At 33.5% G+C, this 20,873-nt stretch overlaps 2 protein-coding genes and 1 pseudogene across 9 annotated transcripts; 1 reads left to right on the forward strand and 2 right to left on the reverse strand.

The window, feature by feature from the left end:
- Positions 1 to 2,583: 2,583 nt before the first annotated feature.
- LOC107611882 (G-type lectin S-receptor-like serine/threonine-protein kinase At4g27290) lies at positions 2,584 to 5,932 on the reverse strand. 4 transcript variants are annotated; one of them, XM_088496089.1, is made up of 7 exons: positions 4,598 to 5,932; positions 4,338 to 4,463; positions 4,043 to 4,191; positions 3,752 to 3,962; positions 3,418 to 3,655; positions 3,170 to 3,320; positions 2,584 to 2,892 (listed from the first exon to the last, which is right to left on the reverse strand). In XM_088496089.1, the coding sequence occupies exons 1-7, from the start codon at positions 5,865 to 5,867 to the stop codon at positions 2,596 to 2,598; spliced, it is 2,442 nt and encodes an 813-aa protein (XP_088352215.1). In that variant the 5' UTR covers positions 5,868 to 5,932; the 3' UTR covers positions 2,584 to 2,595. The 4 variants fall into 4 exon arrangements, with proteins under 4 accessions (XP_088352215.1, XP_020964703.1, XP_088352214.1 ...); XM_021109044.2 differs by having other exon boundaries at positions 4,338 to 4,466; XM_088496088.1 differs by having other exon boundaries at positions 3,418 to 3,962.
- A 547-nt stretch (positions 5,933 to 6,479) lies between these two features.
- On the reverse strand, positions 6,480 to 11,030 carry LOC107610687 (G-type lectin S-receptor-like serine/threonine-protein kinase At4g27290). 5 transcript variants are annotated; one of them, XM_021109048.2, is made up of 8 exons: positions 9,658 to 10,998; positions 9,428 to 9,550; positions 9,182 to 9,342; positions 8,890 to 9,100; positions 8,560 to 8,797; positions 8,320 to 8,470; positions 7,677 to 8,002; positions 6,480 to 6,605 (listed from the first exon to the last, which is right to left on the reverse strand). In XM_021109048.2, exons 1-7 carry the CDS (start codon positions 10,913 to 10,915, stop codon positions 7,706 to 7,708), a joined length of 2,439 nt encoding a protein of 812 aa, XP_020964707.1. In that variant the 5' UTR covers positions 10,916 to 10,998; the 3' UTR covers positions 6,480 to 6,605; positions 7,677 to 7,705. The 5 variants fall into 5 exon arrangements, with proteins under 5 accessions (XP_020964707.1, XP_088352556.1, XP_088352557.1 ...); XM_088496432.1 differs by lacking the exon at positions 6,480 to 6,605 and having other exon boundaries at positions 7,488 to 8,002; positions 9,182 to 9,339; positions 9,658 to 11,030; XM_021109047.2 differs by lacking the exon at positions 6,480 to 6,605 and having other exon boundaries at positions 7,488 to 8,002.
- A 3,437-nt stretch (positions 11,031 to 14,467) lies between these two features.
- LOC107610688 (uncharacterized) lies at positions 14,468 to 15,091 on the forward strand (annotated as a pseudogene).
- Positions 15,092 to 20,873: the final 5,782 nt, after the last annotated feature.

Below are 20,873 nucleotides of genomic sequence, written 5' to 3' on the forward strand. Positions count from 1 at the left end.
AAATTAACATTTACCCAAAAAAAACCCTTACCTTTCTCATACTTCTAGAAACCCTCTTCCTCTTGCACCTCTCCATACCATCTCATGAGCCATTATTTTTTCCTACCTACATCCTCTTCCGGTCCCATGAGCCATTGTTTTTTCCTCGAAATAAATTGTCCATCGCGATGTCCATCTTCGGTGGAGCTGCATTGCATAAATTGCAGAAACCAAGCCAAACTCCATTCCTCCTATTGCGGTTTCCTGACGGAGCTCGATTTTGGATCTCAGGCCAACGTCACCATTCTTTCCATGTATTTTTCTAAAGATTTTCAAATTTGTCGTTTACTCTTCTCATTCTATTGTTATAAATAATATTTTAATTGTGAAATCATTGCAAGTAGCACAGGTTTATGTATTCCTCTTTTTTTAACGGGTTCTGTCAACTAAAATTAATGTGCATTTAAAATTATTCCACAATCTACATTTATGTGTTCTTCTTTTTCAAATTGTTATTTCACATGTGCAATATTGCTTCCACAATTTACTTGGAATGGATTATCATTCTTTGACCATGTCTTATTCTCTTTGTTGTAGAAGGATTTGCAATGGTAATGACAGACTCGAAGAGTTAATACCCAAAATTGCTAGATTAAAGAGGCGGAGAACAATCCTTTAAAAAAAAAAAAAAAGAAGACAAGAAGATATGTGCCTCCAACATATGATTCTGCAGCTTGGTTTGTTTAACATAATTTTTATTGCTCTTTCCTTATTTTATTGTAAATTGATTCATAAGGTGATTTTGATGCCTATTTTGAAAATGTAGAAACACAATTATTTGAAACACTTAGATCTATCCAATTTAGACAAACAAGAATGAGGAGAAAGTAATATCTCCGGTCGTAGAGGAGTGCCAATTTAGCTTCCAGTTTAGGTTAGTACAAAAGAGTCTTATAACATATTCTGTTCTATTTTTTGTATTGATTTTTGGTACGAATGGAAAAAAAATTCTTTTGTAATTGTTTATGAATCATTACGTAGGATTTAAATAAAATATTTTGTATTTTATTAAAACTCATAAAAATCAATGAAAAAAAGGATAATTTTTAGGTCAAAAAATCACATGAATACTAATTTTGTAATTCGTAGAAAAATATGGATATCTTTTCAATTTTATTGTGTAATAAGATTGTCCAATCCATTAGTTAAATCAAATTGTTGAGAAAGAAATTGAGAAGCCTATTTGTATTTTTAATACTTCATAGGATAATTTTAAAAAAAAAAATTACTTCAATAATAATTTTACAACCCTTGAAGAAAAAGCTATGTCTTAGATTAAGAAGTATTGCCAATTCAGCTTTCACTTTAGGTGAGTACAAATTATTTTATAACATGTTTTATTCTAATTGTTGCTACTCATAGCTAATTAATAGGAAAAAATCCATATAATTTGTTGTAGTTGTTTGCTATGTAGGATGAAAATGAAATATTTTGCATCTATCTATCTATCTATCTATTTAAAACCTGATACCAACTCTCTCCATAATGAGTTTAAGCCATCTTTTTTTTACTAATGATGCCACATCAGCAATTCTAATGACTTGGCAAAAGATGAAAATCAACCAATCACTATTTAGTAAAATGTTTTAAAAAAATTAAAACAAAAAACTCTTATATATTATTATTCAATTGAAACATCAAGTACTAATTAAATGCAATAAACATGGATTAAAAGTGTCATAATAATAATAATAGTTATAAAAAATTTCAGTTACAAATATTCAAATTTTACAACTTATACATATTAAGACTCTTACTACTCTTCATTTCTTAATCTCTCATACAAATTGTCAAAAATTTCTTAAATTTAATATAATATCCACAATGAGTTTAAGCAGTCTTTCCTTTGCTAATGATGCCACATCAGCAATTCTAATGACTTGGCAAAAGATGAAAATCAACCAATCACTATTTAGTAAAATGTTTTAAAAAAATTAAAACAAAAAACTCTTATTTATTATTATTCAATTGAAACATCAAGTATTAATTAAATGCAATAAACATGCATACATTAAAAGTGTCATAATAATAATTATTATAAAAAATTTCAATTACAAATATTCAATTCTACAACTTATACATATTAACACTCTTACTACTCTTCATTTCTTAATTTCTCATACTAATTGTCAAAAATTTCTTAAATTTAATATAACATTTTTATGTTTTTCATTCTCATTCATTTATTTTTTTAATTATTTACAAACAAAAAAGCTACAAGAAAAGACAAAGTATAGCCATTAATGTAAATCGAAAAATGAAAAAAAAATGCAATTTTGTATAACTCTAATATAAATAACCTATATCTTTTTTAAAAATAAATAAATTCAAAATCTATTTATAATATGTTCTTTAAAATATTTTTAATATAACATTAATTAAAATATACTATATAGTATAAATAATTTATCTCTCCGCGCATTGCGCGGGTCTCACTCTAGTGACAATAAATTTAGAAGGCTAATAATAAATCTAAAGGTAACTTATTTTAATATATTACTAATAGATATATGAGTTGATTACACAACTCATTTGCATTGAAACTAAAAAACATTACTATCTTGCCTCTAACAATGTGATGGAAACATCATTTTTTGAACAGGTTTCATTGTTTATGGGTGAAGAACTACTTTCTTGGTGAGGATAAAATGCGGGCTGCTTTGGCGGAGCAAGCGGCTTATCATCATTGAGCATATGGATTACTGATGACATGTTAGGCCTTTGTTCTGGTCTCTCTTGCACACACAAAAGCCCTATGTGAATGCATCTCAACACTTGAGCTTCATCAACTGAATCACCAAGTGATTCATCTACCAGCTCCAGAGACCTTCCTTCACTCCACAATTTCCATGCCTGAAATAAATTTTAACATGGAATGCAATATATTTCGGTATGAAAACAGAGAGTGTAAAATATATTATATAAGAAATATACTCATGGCGTTTTGATACCTAGGTGAATTATGAATTGGTTAAGCGATATGTCACCTAATCGGTAAATTCATGCTGTAGTTCCAAGACACTTATCAAACACAACTTAGGAATTGATAGCTTTAAAGGATTGGCAATGTACAAGAAGCAAGCTAAAATCACATTCAACAAAAACTAATTATTATTGATTATTTACTTACATATCCAAGAAGGTTCAGATCTTGGTGTGGAATTGAGAATTCCCTGTTCCTCTTCGCACTCACTACCTCAAGTACGATTACACCAAAGCTGAACACATCGGATTTCATTGAGAAAGAACCACGCACTGCATACTCCGGAGAGATATAACCACTGCATTGTATTACGTTTATCACATACTGAAAATCAAGGGGGGAAAAGAAAATAAAGAAGGCTGCAGCTACAATTAGCCATATTTTAGCCTACTTACTGAGTTCCCATGACTCTCTTTGTATTTGCCACAGTTTGATCTCCTCCAAACGTCCTAGCAAGGCCAAAGTCTGATATTTTAGGATCTATACCCTTATCAAGAAGGATATTGCTCGTTTTCAAGTCTCTATGAATGACTCTTAGCCTAGAGTCTTGATGTAGATAGACTAGTCCTCGAGCTGTCCCGCCAATAATTTGAAATCGCTTGCCCCAATCCAATAATTTTCTTCTAGAATCATCTGGTATGTCGAGTGCATTCAAGGTTAACTTGACATCTACTATATTGTGGTAATTGTGAAATATAATGAGAAATTCAGAATGGTTTAGAAATGAACCAAAAATGAAGTAGTCCAAACTCCTATTGGGCATGAACTCATAAATCAAGAGCTTCTCTTTTTGTTGAATGCAACAACCAAGAAGTTTTACAAGATTGCGATGCTGAAGTTTAGCAATTAACTGAACTTCAGTTTTGAACTCCTGAAGTCCTTGCTGAGAATTCTTGGAAAGCCTCTTGACAGCAATCTCTACCCCATTTGCGAGTACACCCTAAAGTGATAACAATTGTTAGGACCATATAGCATATAACAGCATCCCAGACATATTCATGTTAGTTACTAGTTTAGCACCTTGTACACAGGTCCAAATCCACCTTCACCTAATTTGTTGCCATTAGAGAAGTGATTAGTGGCAGAAGCTATGGTTGATAACTCAAAGCTTGGAAGATCAACATCCTCATTTTCTATTTTGCAAGCATGTTGCTTCCAGCAGAATATTTCTAGCAAAACAGGAATGATTATCAAGCAGAAATATATCATATGTTCTTTAATAGAAGTATTGGTTTGATTTGTTGGAGTGAATGATTTGTAATATTGCAAATTCATATGGTAGTTGCAGTCACTAATTAATGTATCATGTATTCACCTGGCTTCTTAGGTTTGTTTCTCCATACATAGATTGCCAGTCCAAGTACTAAGCACATGACTAACAATGCGGATCCAACGATGATTCCTGCTAGCTTCTTCTTGCTGGAATCATTGTTCTGATTATCTTCTGAGATATCAAAATTCAAGAGCATTGTTCCTTAATAATTCTTACATTAGTGTATTTTGAAAAAATAATGTAGTCAATCATAAATGGAAAAAGCTTGATGAGGGAAAGGAACAAGAAACCAAAGTTTATACCTAGATCTGAAATAGTTGTTCGGATATAAAGTTCATTTACCCCTTCTTTCATGTCAATGAGATCATGAAACCAAATTAAGCACCCACTTCCTTGGCCGCGGATATCCAAATTAGCATATGCTGTGCAAGAACAATTTTTCAGACACAAATCCTCACATTCTTGCAAGTTCATGGTCTTGTTGTACCAGGAAGAAGATGTGTCAGGCAGCACCATGTTTGTGAGCTTCTTAAATCCATCTTTGCTGCAGCTCAATGGAGTGATCCTAACACAACCATCAGACCAATGTGATTCCTTCCATTTTTCAGGATAATTTGGTTCAAATCCGTTCAGGCATGCACAGGTTGGAAATGCAGTGTTAAAGACACTACAGATAGAATTTGCACCACACACTGCATACTTGTCACATTGTGTCGCCGGCATTGAAAGAAGAGTCTCCCAGCTGCCGGTTTGTCTTAACCAATGAAAAGACTGAAGATTTCCCCAAGTTGTCACCACAATTCTCACAAAATTAGATATATTCAAAAGATTGTACTCATAAAATATCTCTTTCTCATTGAATACAAATTCATTTGACAGTTGAGTATAGCGCAAGTAAAGTGTAGCCCCTGAGAAAGTAAGACCAGTCCATGGTCCTAATCTAACCATTATAACGGTTCCATTTGTTATAACTACTTGTGGATAGCCTCTACGGTCTATTTTAGCTTCGTAGTATCCACGGCTAGGATCATCGGTGCTCTTCCACGACGATACAGATCTCTCTAGGCCTGTCACAAGATCCAATCCAAGCTTCATTCCTGGCAAGAATGTGTCACTGGGATAATCAAAGCTCTGCCACAGAATTTGCTTCTCATCATGTCCATCTTTAACAACAAGGTTTCCTGAGTCCAAGATCTGCGCAACTAGATTCCGATTCTCTGATTTTCTTGACATGTTGGAGGACCACACAGTGCTGTTGGTGCTGCCATCAACAAGAACAAGTCCTTGATCAGTGACTTTTAGAATTCCAGATGTGTTGTTGAGTGGTTTTTCTCTATTGGCCACCCATACTACTGTTAAAGGGGACACATTATAATACCAGATGCCGAAGTATTGGCTATTTGAGTTTCCTGGTTTAAAGAAGCCAACTTCAAAGGTTCCTCCGCGCGAAATTAATGTCTCTCCATCACTGATGGACTGACTCAGGGCTATACTGTCCATTGAAGTGGAGGTTCTTAATATAAGTGAGAATAGGAAAGACCAAAACCATAGCAGAACCTTCAAGTTCTGCATTGTTGTATTAAGGAACTTGTTTCTCAGACAAAAACAGGGAAAAGTGGTATGAATTATGGAGCTGATTTTCCTGGATTGGTAATTTTTAAGGAAAAATATATTTTATTTTTTATGTAAACGTGAGTGTTACTGTGTTAGTACCAGAGGAAGAGCAATAATAGAGCCACTATTGTGGAATATGTTTTGGTCAAATCTGTGTGTAAGAGATAATAAATTATTACTTGACCATATGGTCAAAGTATTTACAAATTATGTTTGAATAAAAAAATGAGGGCTGCTACACATACAAGTCTTTATGATTACAAGTCTTATAAGTTGGCACAAATCCAACAAAATACACGCATTACACTCCCACATTCAAGAGTAAATAAATGCACGTTATTCAACCACTTTCTGTTTCCAAAGCACACTATTCATCATGCATTATGAACGACTCTTCTTCTTCTTCCTCCATGAAAACGAGTTTCTTGTCAAATTTGAAGATAATGGAACTTCAAAAATACACCTAAACGATTACAGAAATACACTCAAAGGATTACAGAAATACACCCAAACACTTACAGGAATTCACCCAAACGATTATAGAAATACACCCAAAGGATTACAGAAATACACCAAAGGATTACAAAACTACACCCAAAGGATTTAAGAAATACACCCAAAATTTGTTGAAATACATCTTATGCATAATTCAGAACTCTTTCTCTTTCTCCTCCTGATCTTCTGCTGCTTCTTCTTCTTCAAAAACAATTTCAGAGCTTGATGTCAAAAACAATGGAAATCGAGAATAACGAAGAAAGAAAACAGAGAGAAAAACACGTAAATGAAGAAGGAGAAAGAGAAGGCAAGAAACGAAAGAAAAAAAGAAGAGAAAGAGGAAGAAGAACGTGCAACAAAAAGAAGAAGAAGGTGCGGTGAAAACGTGCAGTACGGTTCGAAACGCGTTAATATAAATGACTTGTATAAAAAAACGCTTGTACCTGGAGAATTATTCTAAAAAAATTGACTACGATTCAGAACACAGTTTAGAAGTCATACTCATATCTAAATTAAGTAGCACAATCTACGCTTAGGTCCCACAATGAAGAATTACTTGTCTTTCCATTTCACTCTTCAACTATCCCATGTTAGTAGTAGTAATATCAGGGAAATATCATTTTATGTTTTTTTGAGAATAAGAGAATTCCATGGACCTGCTGTAACCTTCATTATAAGCATTGTACTTCATTAGAACTGCTTTTGGATCTTCTCCAGTCTTGGTATAGTTACAATATAGAGCTGAGTTATTTGTACACCGAGCCATTACACGCTTCTAAATTCTAATGGTGGAAGAGTGTGTTTAGTTCGATATACGAGGCAAAATAAGTATATGGAACATTTCTCTTTATTATATACTCTCCCTAACTGGTTTTATTAAAACTGCTTGCAAAAAAACATGTCTCAGATACTAAAAACTGTGGCATAAGAAATGTTTAGTGTTGCTTGCTACCATTTCCTCTTCTATTTGTTTGTGATTTTAATATAAGGGAAATACTTTCTCCTCAAAATTCTTTAGAAGCATGTTGTTTGAAAAAGCATGAATTTACCAAACTGTTTACATCTCATGATGCCATGGCTATTAGAATTTCAGGACAGAAATGCACTATTCAGAATTGAGATAATAAGACTTTGCTGATCAACATGGCTCCAATTATATCTATTTGAAAAATGAATGATGCTAATGCCATCATGAACCACATTGTTAATAACGCCATACACACATAGACAAATGAATTTTCGAGCAAGAACTTCATGAAACAAGTTACTTACAGAGCTAATTTGCATTGAGACTAAAAAGACTATCTGGCCTCCAACAGTGTGATGGAAATATCATTATTTGAACACATTTCACTAGTTTTAGTTGAAGAATTACTTTCTTGGTGAGGATAAAATGCTGGCTGCTTTGGCCGAGCAAGCGGCTTATCATCATTGAGCATATGGATTACTGATGACATGTTAGGCCTGTGTTCTGGTCTCTCTTGCACACACAAAAGCCCTATGTGAATGCATCTCAATACTTGAGCTTCAACAACTGAATCACCAAGCGATTTATCTACAAGCTCCATAGCCCTCTCCTTAGTCCACAATTCCCATGCCTGGAAAAATACATTAAAATTTGCCTATTTTGGCATCACATTAATTTATCTATCAGTAGCTCTAAATTTTTAGGAACCACTTTTGATTTAGTTATTAGGCCTTGTTTGGTTAGTGTTTTGAGACAGAGATAAGACAAAAAGAGTTGAATCTCTTTCCCTATCCCTGGTTTTTGAAAGGATAGAGAGTTGGCAAATTTTGTCCCATGATAGAGACATTTTTATATGTCTACCAATTTCTGTATGTATCTCCTTCTTGAGTCATGTTATATATCTATCCTATGATAGTTACCAAATAGGGCCTAATGATCATTACTTACATGTCCAAGAAGGTTAACAAATTGGTGCGGGATAGAGAGTTCCTTGTTCTTCATCCCACTAACGACCTCAAGCATAATTACGCCAAAGCTAAACACATCAGATTTCATCGAGAAAGAGCCATGCATTGCGTACTCAGGAGAGATATAACCACTGCATTATTTTAGCTTTTATGTCAAACAATAAAAATCATAGCACAGAAAACAGTTGCACCATCAAGTAACACATGTTAGCCTACTTACTGAGTTCCCATCACTCTCCTTGTACAGGCCTCGGTTTGATCTCCACCAAATGTCCTTGCGAGACCAAAGTCTGATATTTTTGGATTCATATCATTGTCAAGAAGAATGTTACTTGTTTTAAGATCTCTGTGGATGATTCTTAGCCTTGAGTCATGATGTAGATAAAGTAGGCCTCGAGCTATCCCACTAATAATTTGGAAGCGCTTAGTCCAATCTAATAATTTTCTTCTACCATCATCTAACATGTAAATTAAATCCAAAGTCAGCTTGACATCAACCTGGGGGTATTGCAAACCAGAACAATAAATTTGGGATGGTTAAGAAATGAACCAAAAATAAAGTGGTCCAAACTTCTGTTTGGCATGAACTCGTAAATCAAGAGTTTCTCTTTTTGTTTAATGCAACAACCGAGAAGCTTTACAAGATTGCGATGCTGAAGTTTAGCAATTAACTGCACTTCAGTTTTGAACTCTTGCTGTCCTTGCTCAGAATTCTTCGAAAGCCTCTTGACAGCGATCTCAGTGCCATCAGCAAGCACACCCTGATAACAATTATTTGTATCATATAATTTGCAAAGACCGAAGAATATAATATTATGATGTACATAACCAAATTTATATACCTTGTACACAAGTCCGAAGCCACCTGCTCCTAATTTGTTGTAGCTAGAAAAGCAATTTGTGGCATAAAATATGGTTGATAAATCAAATGTTGGAATATCACTGTCCTCCTCCACCCTTCTGCATAATAATTCTTTCCAGAAACCCACTTTCGACATCCCTGCTGGAAATTTTGTTGGCAAAGATTAACAATATATCAGAGGTTTCTAAAATTAAAGTAGGGTCAGGCTTGAAAATCGCACACTGACCTGGCTTCTCAAATTTATTTTTCCATAAACATATGGCAAGTCCAAGTATTAAGCATATCATGAATACAGCAGAGCCAGTAATGATGCCTACAAGCTTCTTTTTGTAAATCTTCTTGTTATGTTCTGAGATATCAATATTAAAGAGCACTCTAAATTAGCATACCTTTTACACTGATAGATTACCAAAAATATCTTCTAGTCAATCAGAAACCATAAATCAAAGAGGCTACCTAGCTCCGAAGAAGGAACTCGAATATAAATATCTTGGCCACCTTCATATGATTGTCTCATATCAATCAGATCACCGAACCAAAGTAAGCAGCCACTTCCTCCGTCGCGCTTATCCAAATTTGCATATGCTGTACAGGAACAGTTTTGCAGACATAAACTCTCACATTCTTGAAGGTCAATGGTCTTATTATACCTAGATGAAGACGTGTCAGGAAGAATAATCCCCGTGTACTTCATGAACCCATCTTTGCTACAACTTAATGGAGTGATCCTAACACAACCATTAGACCAATATGACATATCCCACTCTCTTTGAACCTTTGGTGCAAATCCTTCCAGGCAAGCACAATCTGGAGTCTTCACTGAATTGCAAACAGAATTCTCGCCACACAATGCATAATTGTCGCACCGAGCTGATGGTATAGTTATGAGAGTCTCCCAGACATTGGTTTCACTTGTCCAATGCAAAAGCTGCCGATTCCCCGAAGATGTCATGATGTATCTAAAAAAAGTAGAATTGTCAAGGACTTGGAACTCATAGAATATTTCCTTTTCATTCAAAACAAACTCAGATTTAAATACTGGACTTTGCTTATGATATGGAAGTGCTGTGAAGCTAAGTCCATTCCATGAACCTGCCCTGCTCATTATAGAATCTCCCTTCAATTGAACTGCTTGTGGATAACCTCTAAGATCTATTTTAAACGAGTAGTCTCCGGAATCAGGATCGTCTGTACTTTTCCAACAAGTTAGGAACCTATTTAGTCCTGTCTCTAGATTCCATCCAAGTTTCATTCCTGGCAACAAAGTATCACAAGGATAATCAAAACTTTGCCATAAGAGATTCTCCATTTTACCACCATTTCCATCTCTCACAACAAGATTTCCTGAGTCCAAGAGCTGTGCAACCGGATTCTCTGCTGCTTTCGACACTTTGGAGGACCAGAATGTCTTGTTTGAGCCATTGTGCAGTACAAGAACTCCTTGGTTGTTGATTTCCAACACTGATGAGTTGCTGTTGATTCGTTTGTTCCGGTTGGCAACCCATGTCAGTGTTGAAGGAGATTGCTTGTACCATATTCCCAGGTATCGACCACTTGAGTCTCCGGGCCTGAAGAATCCAAGTTCAAAAGTTCCACCAGCTGAAACCAAAGTATCACCATCTTTCATGGATTGACTTGGTGTAATCATGTCTAGTGAAAAGGATTTTGTTATAAACACCAATAATAAGAAGCAAATAGCTCTAGTTCTCATCATGTTTTTTATTGGAAAACAGAAAGGAGGATGTTTCACGAACACAGAATTTATGTTATCAAAAACTAAAAGATCTTTGAACAGTATTGAATGCAACAGAAAGGGAGCAAAGTGAAGTTGGGATGAAAATATTATTCTATTCTTATATCTTTTATGTTATAGATCAAATAATAATCTATATATTACAATTTTAAGGATTTTTTAGTTTAGGGAATGGAATTAGAAGATTTTGTACAAAAATAAAACTTATAGAATTAATTTTTCACTTATGGTGCGAGTCAAAATCTAATTTAAATAGAGTTTGACCAATTAAAAAATGGGTAATGCTAGGGAGACAAAAAAAACAGACAGAAGTTACCTTATTTAGCATTCGTTAAAAAATTAACCCACCACTCACGTTTTCATTGGGTTATAGACATATTTCGTCATGTAGTATAACTTTCTCGTGGCAGTAAATATAAGTTAATACTCAATTTGATTTTTGAATATGCATAAAATTTTAATTTAATCCTTGAATTTTTAATAGCTTTTACTTAGTCCTTAAATTTGGTAAAACGTGACTTACAATAGTCCTTGGGACAATTTCGAGTACCCAGACGTCAATGGAGCGTTGACATAGTCAGATACCACACTGAAATATGTAAAACGACGTCGTATTACTTGTTTTTGGAAGAAAAGTTTTAACAAATACAATATTGTTTTGTACTATTTGAATGTCAAAACAAAAACAATGTCATTTTATAGAATCCAGCCATCTAACTATCCATGTCACGTCTGTGCATTGTTATGGGACATTCGCAAAATTTAGATACTAAATAGAAATAATTAAAATTTTAAAGACTAAATTATTTTACGCAAGTTTAAGGACCAAGTTAAATATTATCTCTAATAAATACGCTACAAGAAACATTTTTCAAAATATAAATCTTAATGGATTATGGATGGCTCTTATAACAAGTAATTTTGCATGGACAACGGAGTTTGATTGTCTACTCAAGTTTTTTGATATGTTGTTGGCGTGCTGCATTAAAATAGCTCACTCAAGCCTTCAATTCTGACTTTTAAAGATCCCAATTTCAACTATGATCTGAAACAGAATGATGCCGACATTTTTAGTATCCTTCCTTATTACTGTTGAATTTGCTCGAAGTCTCGAACAAAAGTATAAGAAAAGCAAATTGAATTATATACTTTTTAATTGACCTTTATTTTTTATTTTTTTCCTAATAAAAAAGAGACAATAAAATGCTATAGGAAATGTAGGACCTAATAAAAAAAAAACAACGATGGGCCAAGCCCATAACATTTCTTTCTTTTCTTTCTACTCCAACGGCACACAAACATTTCAATGCAGCAATACACATATTATTACATTACAGAACTCCTCACCACCAATGCTACTCTCTGATCTTCTCTTTTCATGTCACTTCTTCAACAATAATTTCATACACTTTTATTTCAATTAATTTTTCTACTCTTCTTCTATTCCAACTCTATTATGCTCTATTTATTGTGTTCTCTTATATTGACTTTTATTTCAAAACTCTATTGAAGTAGTCTAAATTTAAAGAAGAAAAAAAATCACCTTTAATTTAAGCATTACCAATTATTAAGACATTAAGGTGATTCTTTAACTTGATAATTATTTATATCTTTAATTTTTGTCATGTTTATAATTATGAGTATCAATATATCCAAAAATTTAGGATTAAGATAAGATAGAATTTGAGACATTTTAGTATATAGGTTCTATTATATCAATTGATGTTAAGATTAACTTATTAGAGTTGTTATTGTTATGTTTGTGGTGTTAGATACTCAAAGGAACCACTCTCCTTACTTGTTAGAACCTCTGGAGTAGAAATTTCTCTCTTAAAATTTAGTATGTGAATAAACTTTGTATCTATAGTTAAATTTTAGTATTTGCATCATTTTTATAATTATTGAAAATAATTTTATAATTTATTATTTAGTTATTTACTAACTTATTTGTCAATATGATGTTTATGTAAATATTTTACAAAGAAAATCCCACTTGAGACATAATATTTTACGTTGAAATGAATGAAGTGGTTATTTGAGAAATTAAACTACAATGTAAATATTATCTTGCATATACACTTTGAATGTAAATTTAGTATTGAATTTGGATAAAGTTATTACATGAATTATTACTATTGAATTGATGGTGTATTTATTGATTTGTTTGACAACTTTTAGCTTGATAATAATTTGTATGTCAAAATATTTTAGCTTGATTTGATCCTTCTTGAAATGATGGATGAATTTGATGTCATTTTGGATATGGATTGGTTATCCTCTTATCATGCCGATGTAAGTTGCTACTCCAAAATAGTGAAATTTGATATTCCAGGCATTTCACCCTTTGTTTTCTTTGGTGGGGGTTGTTCTATCTTGACTAATCTTATCTCTTCTACAAGTGCTTTACACTTGATGGATAAAAGGAATCAAGGATTTCTTGCAGTAGTTTGGGACGTTTAAGGTACATCTTTCAACAAAAAGATCTTAATATCAGACAACATAGATGGATGGAGTTGCTTAAGGATTACGATTGTACCATTTTATACCATCCAGGTAAGGCTAATGTAGTTGCTGATGCATTGAGTAGAAAATCTATGTGTAGTTTGAATCACATTATTTTATCAAGGAGACCTTTAGTGCAAGAGATTCACAAGTTGAAATCTGAGGATGTATACTTTAAGTTTGAAGGGTCAGGACCACTCTTAGCTTATGTACGATCTTAGTCCTCTCTAATAGAACAAATCAAGTTTGCGCAAGGTGATGATCCAAAGTTAAGAAAGCTAATGAAAGATGTTCACAATAGGAAGAACTCATATTTTTCTCTTGATCAAGGTATTTTACGTTTTGGTAACCGTTTATTGTGCCAAATAATAATGACTTAAAGAAAACTATTATGGAGGAGGTTCACAATTCTAAATATGCCGTTCATCCGGACACTAATAAGATGTACTAAGATTTGAAGCAATTATTTTGGTGGGAATGCATGAAAAAAGATGTAAGTACTTTTATTTCTCATTGTTTGACTTGTCAACAAGTTAAAACTGAACATCAAAGGCCTGGAGGGTTGCTACAACATATTGAGATACCTGAATGGAAATGGGAGAGAATTACCATAGACTTTGTAACAGGTTTACCTCGTAGTTTTAAGGGCTACGATTCAGTTTGGGTAATAGTAGATGGAATGACGAAGTCATCTCACTTTCTTCCTGTGAAAATTACTTATACCGCAGCCCGATATACTAAGCTTTATGTTGATGAGATATCTAAGCTTCATGGAGCCCCAATGTCCATTATCTCAAATCGTGGGCCACAATTTAAATCTCATTTTTGGAAATCCATTCAGAATGCACTTGGAACAAGAGTATATCTGAGTACAGCCTTCCATCCACAGACAGAGAGAATAATTCAAATTTTGGAAGATATGTTGAGATGTTATGTTTTGAATTTTGGTGAAAATTGGAACTACCTTTGATTGAGTTTTCTTATAATAATAGTTACCAAGTCAGTATCTAAATGGCACCATTTGAAGCTCTTTATGGAAGGCGATGTAGATCACCAGTCGGATGGTTTGAAGTTGGTGAAACCAAACTGTTGGAACCCGATTTGGTACAAGATGCGATTGAAAAAGTTCGCTTGATCAAGAAACATTTATTAGCAGCTCAAAGTAGACAGAAGGCCTATGCTGATCATAGGAGACGTAACTTAGAATTCTCGGTGGGTGATCAAGTTTTTCTTCGAGTGTCACCTATGAAGGGTGTGATGAGGTTTGGCAAAAAAGGTAAGCTTAGTCCTCGCTATATTGGTTCTTTTGAGATCTTGGAATGAATAGGCACAGTGGCGTATCGCTTGGCACTACCACCTGATTTGGCTATGATTCATCCAGTATTCCACGTGTCTATGTTATGTAAATATCTTCATGATCCATCTCATGTACTTACTCCCCAATCAGTGAAATTGAAAGAGGATTTATCATTTGAAGAAGAACTTATTGCTATAATTGATCGACAAGTAAGGAAGTTACATTCTAAAGAAGTAGCCTCTGTAAAAGTAGTCTGGAAGAACCATTCGGAGAAAGAAGTAACCTAGGAACCTGAGAATATAATGCGTGACAAATATCCGTATTTGTTCGAAACTTAAGGTATTTTCATATTTGAAATTCGAAGACCGAATTTTTTAAGGTGGGAAGATTGTAGGGCCTAATAAAAAAAAACAAACAACAACGATGAGCCAAGCCCATAACCTTTCCTTCTTTTCTTTCTACTCCAACGGCACACGCAAACATTTCAATGCAGTAATACACATATTATTATATCACAGTATCCCTCACTGCCAATGCTACTCTCTGATCTCCCTTTCTCATGTCACTTCTTCAACAATAATTTTATACACTTTTATTTCAATTAATTTCACTACTCTTCTTCTATTCCAGCTCTATTATGCTCTATCTATTGTGTTCTCTTATGTTGGCTTTTATTCCAAAATTTCATTGAAGTAGTCTAAGCCTGAAGAAGAGAAAAATCACCATTAATTCAAGCATTACCAATTATTAAGACATTAAGGTGATTTTTTAGCTTGATAATTACCTATATCTTTAATTTTTGTCATGCTTATTATTATGGGTATTAATAAATCCCAAAATTTAGGGTTAAGGTAAGATAGACTTTGAAACTTTTTGGTATATAGGTTCTATTATATCAATTGATGTTAAGATTAACTTATTAGAGTTATTATTGTTATGTTTGTGGTATTAGATACTCAAAGGAACCACTCTCCTTGCTTGTTGGAACCTGTGCAGTAGAAATCTCTCTCTTGAATTTTAGTCTGTGAATAAACTTTGTATCTATGGTTGAATTTTAGCATTTGTATTATTTTTATAATTATTGAAAATAATTTTATAATTTTTATTTAGTTATTTACTAAATTATTTGTCAATATGATGTTTATGTTAAATATTTTACAAAGAAAACTTCACTTGAGACATAATATTTTACGCTGAAATAAATGAAGTGGTTATTTAAAAAATTAAACTACAATATAAATATTATCTTGCATATACACTTTGAATGTAAATTTAGTATTGAATTTGGTTAAAGTTATTACATGAATTATTTCTATTGAATTGATGGTGTATTTATTGATTTGTTTGACAACTTTTAGCTTGATAATAATTTTTATGTCAAAATATTTTGGAAGGTTCTATGACAGAAACTGCAGCTAGCGGTAGTAAGCACTAAACTTGGTGCACCTTGTCAATATATAATTGCATTTTCAGGACCATATGAGATAAAATGGTTCCTATCTGTTTCATGTCCACAAAACTAGTAGAACATATCTGTTTCAGAACTCACACGAAGAAAAACAACCTAAGTGTAATTTCTGTCTGTTATTTTGACTTTTTTGGATTAGATAACCTTCTGTGTATATTGTTATAAATAAAGAAGTTTGAATACTTGATATTTATAATTAATTATCATTGTGTTTGAGTATAATTTTGTCACTATTATTAAGGTGGGTTTATTTTAACTAAGAGTTTACTAATTATACAACTGTCTCTTGTGGGGCTATAGATGCTCTGCTCACTCTGTTGTTCTTTCATTTTTTTCCAGATATAGGCCTTGATCCTAATCCAATTTTATCAGTTCCGCTCTAGTTTTTTTTGTATTGGATATCCCTTTACTGTTTAAGGGCTTGATGTTTTGTGTAAATAGCTTTAAAGCTCTTTAGACCTGTTAAACTTCTCCATGTGACACAGGTAGGATCCGACATTGGTGACTTGAGTATGTTGCTTGTAAATATCCTAGTAGATAAAACTAATAAACTATACTTTAATGTGAATATTTGAGTCGAATTTTTTATAAATATGCTGAGTATGTTTTAAATATAAGGCTGAGAATGTGTTGCCTTTTTCGTAAATTTGAAAATTCTATTTTTTCTGTTTTCTGTAATATCAATTTTTGAGGCTTGCTTGGGAAGATTTTCCTAAGCGCCAGTCACGGCCAGATTGGGTCATGACAGGAAACACCTTCAATTGAATATTTTAATACAATTAAAACTAATCTAATTATGAATATCGTTGGACAGTAAAAGCAAATTTGAATTAAGAAAATATAAACTCATAACAGATGTGATGCTTGGAAATGGTAAATTTGAAAAAAGGAGCACAAAGTCTCTTTGAATTTTAGGTCTTTTGATGTCATCAACATTAAGATAGAATATTCCAAAGATGAATGATGCTATTGAATTTTCTATCTGTAGTCGGAGAGATCAAGTCATGGTCACAATTTATCAGACTATCAGAATGCAGGCCGTTTCAGTTTAGACAGATTGCTATCACTAGTTAATATTAGAGTCATAGATGACATATCTGGCCTATCTCTGTTGCATACGTAGTAGTCCGATATGTAAGCATCGCAGTACTTTGCATAAATCAACTGCGTTGCCTAATGAATCATTAATCAATTTCAGGCATCTGTTTTCACCCTTGATACAAGAAATCAGTAACTTATATGAGTAGATATTCAATATTCATCAATCTAGAATGACTTTCCTTCTAATGAAGTATGGTTGTAATAAAATTAAATCATTCTATAGTATAAAAACTCCAAAACTAAAGATATCTGACTTGGTGGATACTTTTTTATGCATTGCATACTCAGGAGGCATATAACTCTGGAGAAACATCAATTTTTCACCTGCAATTAATGACATGAAGAAACATCAGGTAGCATTTAAGGTTGAAAGTTAGCTGTGTCCGGCATACTTACTAACTTCTAACTATCCGATTCGTTTGGCCTCAATTTGATCTTCCCAAAAGGCCTTTGAAAGTCCAAAGTTTGACATTTTTTATTCATATTATCATTTAGTAAAATGTTGCTAGTTTTGAGATCTCTATGGACAATTCTCATTCTAGAGTTTTGATGAAGATAGTATTAGAAAAAAGTTGTGGTTCAAACAACAACTTATTTGACAACGGAAGAACCAAGAACAATTTTTTTCATAACCAGTTCAATGAGACTAAAATGGCACTGCTTTTTTCCCTCAATTTCTTCTTCTCTTAGTCGACGAGCTCTCTCTCACTCTCTGTTTCTTTTTCTCTTGTGTGTAAAAAATTATTCACACACTCTCTCTCTTCTATTTTTCCTTTTATTACTCATGGCTATAAGCCATGACTTTCTTTTCTTTTTTTATTTAGAAACGTGGGTCCACTTGAGTTGAGACCCCCAACAAATTTTCTCTTACTGACTCAAGTGAGGATAGGTTACTCTACCAAGTTCGTCTTCTCTTTGCAAGAATCAAACTTCACTATAGGTAGACTCTTAGTCATCATATCTGAACTATTATCATTAGTGTGGATCTTCTCAAGTGCATACGACTTCATCTCAACCGCTTGACGTATCCAACGATACCATACCTCTAGCTATGTGCTTCAATCTAGAATGAAACGCTAGATTCTTGCTGAGATGGATAGCACTTTGGCTGTCATAAAATAACACAAACTTCTCTTGATTGATGCCTAACTCTTGTAGAAATTTCTGCATCCACAAGAGTTCTGTAGAAGCTTAACAACAATAATGTATTATGCCTCTGTAGTAGATAAAGCAACACATTTCTGAAGTCAAAATTCTCACGACACAACTCCCCCTGCAAAAGTCATCATATAACTAGAAGTAGACTTCCTTGAATTAAGATCCCAGTCATATCTGCATCTGTTAACCATCCAACATAGGTTGGCCACTTCCAAAGAAAAAATAAACTCTAGACGTACCATTAAGATATTTGAGAATCCACTTCCCTGTTCGCCATTGTTCTTAGCCAGGATTAGAGAGAAACTGACTAACAACTCCAACAGTATGAGCAATATCCGGCTGATATAAACCATAGCGTACATCAAACTGCCAACTACAAATCCATATGGAGTCTTTTTCATTTCTTCTTTTACTTTCTCACTTGTAGTACATTATCGTGAACTCAGTTTGAAATGATTGGTAAGTAGAGTATTAATGGGTTTGGAATTACTTATGCTAAACCTCTCTAAAACCTTCTCAATATACTTCTGCTGCGACAACCACAGTTTTTCATTCTTCCTGTTACGAGCAATACTCATGCCAAGGATTTTCTTTGTAAGACTCAAATCTTTCAGAGCAAAGAATTTGTTTAAGTCTTTCTAAAGACTTTCAATCTTCTTAGTGTCATGACCAACAATCAACATGTCATCAACATATAGCAAGAGAACTATAAAGTCACCATCAGAGAATTTTTTGACATACACACAATGATCGGAAGAAGTCTTACTATACCCATTTATTCTTAAATACTCTCTTACCGTTTACCAGCATCACTAATTCAAATGTATAATTCTCATGCAAGAATTTCATTTTTTCTTGCATGGCTTTCAACCAATCTTTCTTATACTCATCAAACAGAGCTTTCTGGTAGCTGTCTGGCTTTTCAGTCTCAGTATTCATCACATACTCATGAGAAGAGTATCTCTAAGAAGGATGATGCTCTCTAGTAGATCTTCTCAATTCAGGCTCAACTGGTAGTTCAGGTGAAACTTTAACATCTGGTGAAACTTTTCATTTAGCACCTCAGGTTGAGGTGTAGGTTCATCATGCAAATCATTACCATTATTATCAACTTGTTCATCTCCCCCATCAACAAGAGGTCTAGTGGAAGGATTAGGTTCATCACTAGCAGAACATCTAATAGTTGTTGTTGGCTTATCTGTCTTCTTAAGATATTCAATAGTTTGGTCTTCAAGAAAAATCACATCTCGACTTCTGATTATTTTCTTGCTCACTAGACCCTATAATCTATAACCAAAGTATTCATGACCATAATCCATGAAGATACACTACTTTGACTTCCCATCAAGTTTGAACTTCTCATCTCTTGGAATGTGAACAAAAGCTCTGCAGTCAAACACTCGCAAGTGACTATAGGAGACATTTTTTTCTCTCTAAACTTTCTTTGGAACATTACCATTTAGTGAAACTGAAGGAGAAAAGTTGATCAAATCTACTGCAGTTCTAATCGCTTCACCCAAAAAGATTTAGGCAACTTTGCATGAGAGAGCATACACCTGACTCTATCATTGATAGTGCGATTCATTTTTTCTACAACTTCATTATGTTGAGGAGTCTTAGGAACTGTCTTCTCAAGTTTGATCACATGTCCTTTACAATACTCTTCAAATGGACTCCTGTATTCACCACCATTATCTACTCGAACACATTTTAATTTTCTTTCTGTTTTTCTTTCAACACTTGCATAAAAGTGCTTGAAGATACCGAACACCTGGTCTTTAGATTTCAATATAAAAGGCCACACTTTCTGAGAATAATCATCAATAAAAGTAACAAAGTATGATGCACTACCTAGTGTCTTAGCATCCATAGTTCAAACATCAATGTGAACTAATCTAAAACATGTGATCTCATATGACGTCCAAAATTATGAAATGATGCTCTAGCATGATTTCTAACAAAATAATGAGTACAAGTATTTAAATTTGTACATTTCACTAGAAGTGAGTGTTTTTTGGTTAAGACACTAAGTCTTTTTTCGCTCAAATGACCAAGACGCATGTACCACAAATCAGAAGAGGAATTATCAGCTATATTCACCTCTTCTTTGTCTAACTTTGCTTGCAACTGGTAGAGAGTAGTGAGACTATTGTCTTCTTTAGCAACAAAGAGAGCACTTTTGGTAATCTTGCATTTTTTACTACCAAAAGAAGTGTAATACCCCTCTTGATCCAATGCCTTCACTAAAATCAAATTAAACCGCATATCTGGCGCATGTCTAATATTCTTCAACTGTAACTTGTATTCCATATTGGTTTCAAGCCACACATCACCCATACCAATGATGTCACACACCCCTTTATCTCCCAATTTGATCTTGCCAAAATTTTCAG

The sequence above is a fragment of the Arachis ipaensis genome, chromosome B8, assembly GCF_059453495.1.
Source record: "Arachis ipaensis isolate K30076 ecotype BB chromosome B8, ASM5945349v1, whole genome shotgun sequence".
Lineage (NCBI taxonomy): Eukaryota > Viridiplantae > Streptophyta > Magnoliopsida > Fabales > Fabaceae > Arachis > Arachis ipaensis.

Bases quoted from the DNA above. Each gene is read 5' to 3' on its own strand.
- LOC107610687 (XM_021109048.2), bottom strand. From the start codon at position 10,915: ATGATGAGAACTAGAGCTATTTGCTTCTTATTATTGGTGTTTATAACA. The intron at 9,551-9,657 runs GTAGCCTCTTTG...TTGATATCTCAG, and splicing joins AGTTCCTTCTTCGGAGCTAG to AACATAACAAGAAGATTTAC. The intron at 8,003-8,319 runs GTAAGTAATGAT...GTATTTTTCCAG, and splicing joins TTGTTAACCTTCTTGGACAT to GCATGGGAATTGTGGACTAA.
- LOC107611882 (XM_088496087.1), bottom strand. From the start codon at position 5,867: ATGCAGAACTTGAAGGTTCTGCTATGGTTTTGGTCTTTCCTATTCTCA. The intron at 3,963-4,042 runs GTGCTAAACTAG...TTATCACTTTAG, and splicing joins GATTTGGACCTGTGTACAAG to GGTGTACTCGCAAATGGGGT. The intron at 3,321-3,417 runs GTAAGTAGGCTA...AATACAATGCAG, and splicing joins AAGAGAGTCATGGGAACTCA to TGGTTATATCTCTCCGGAGT.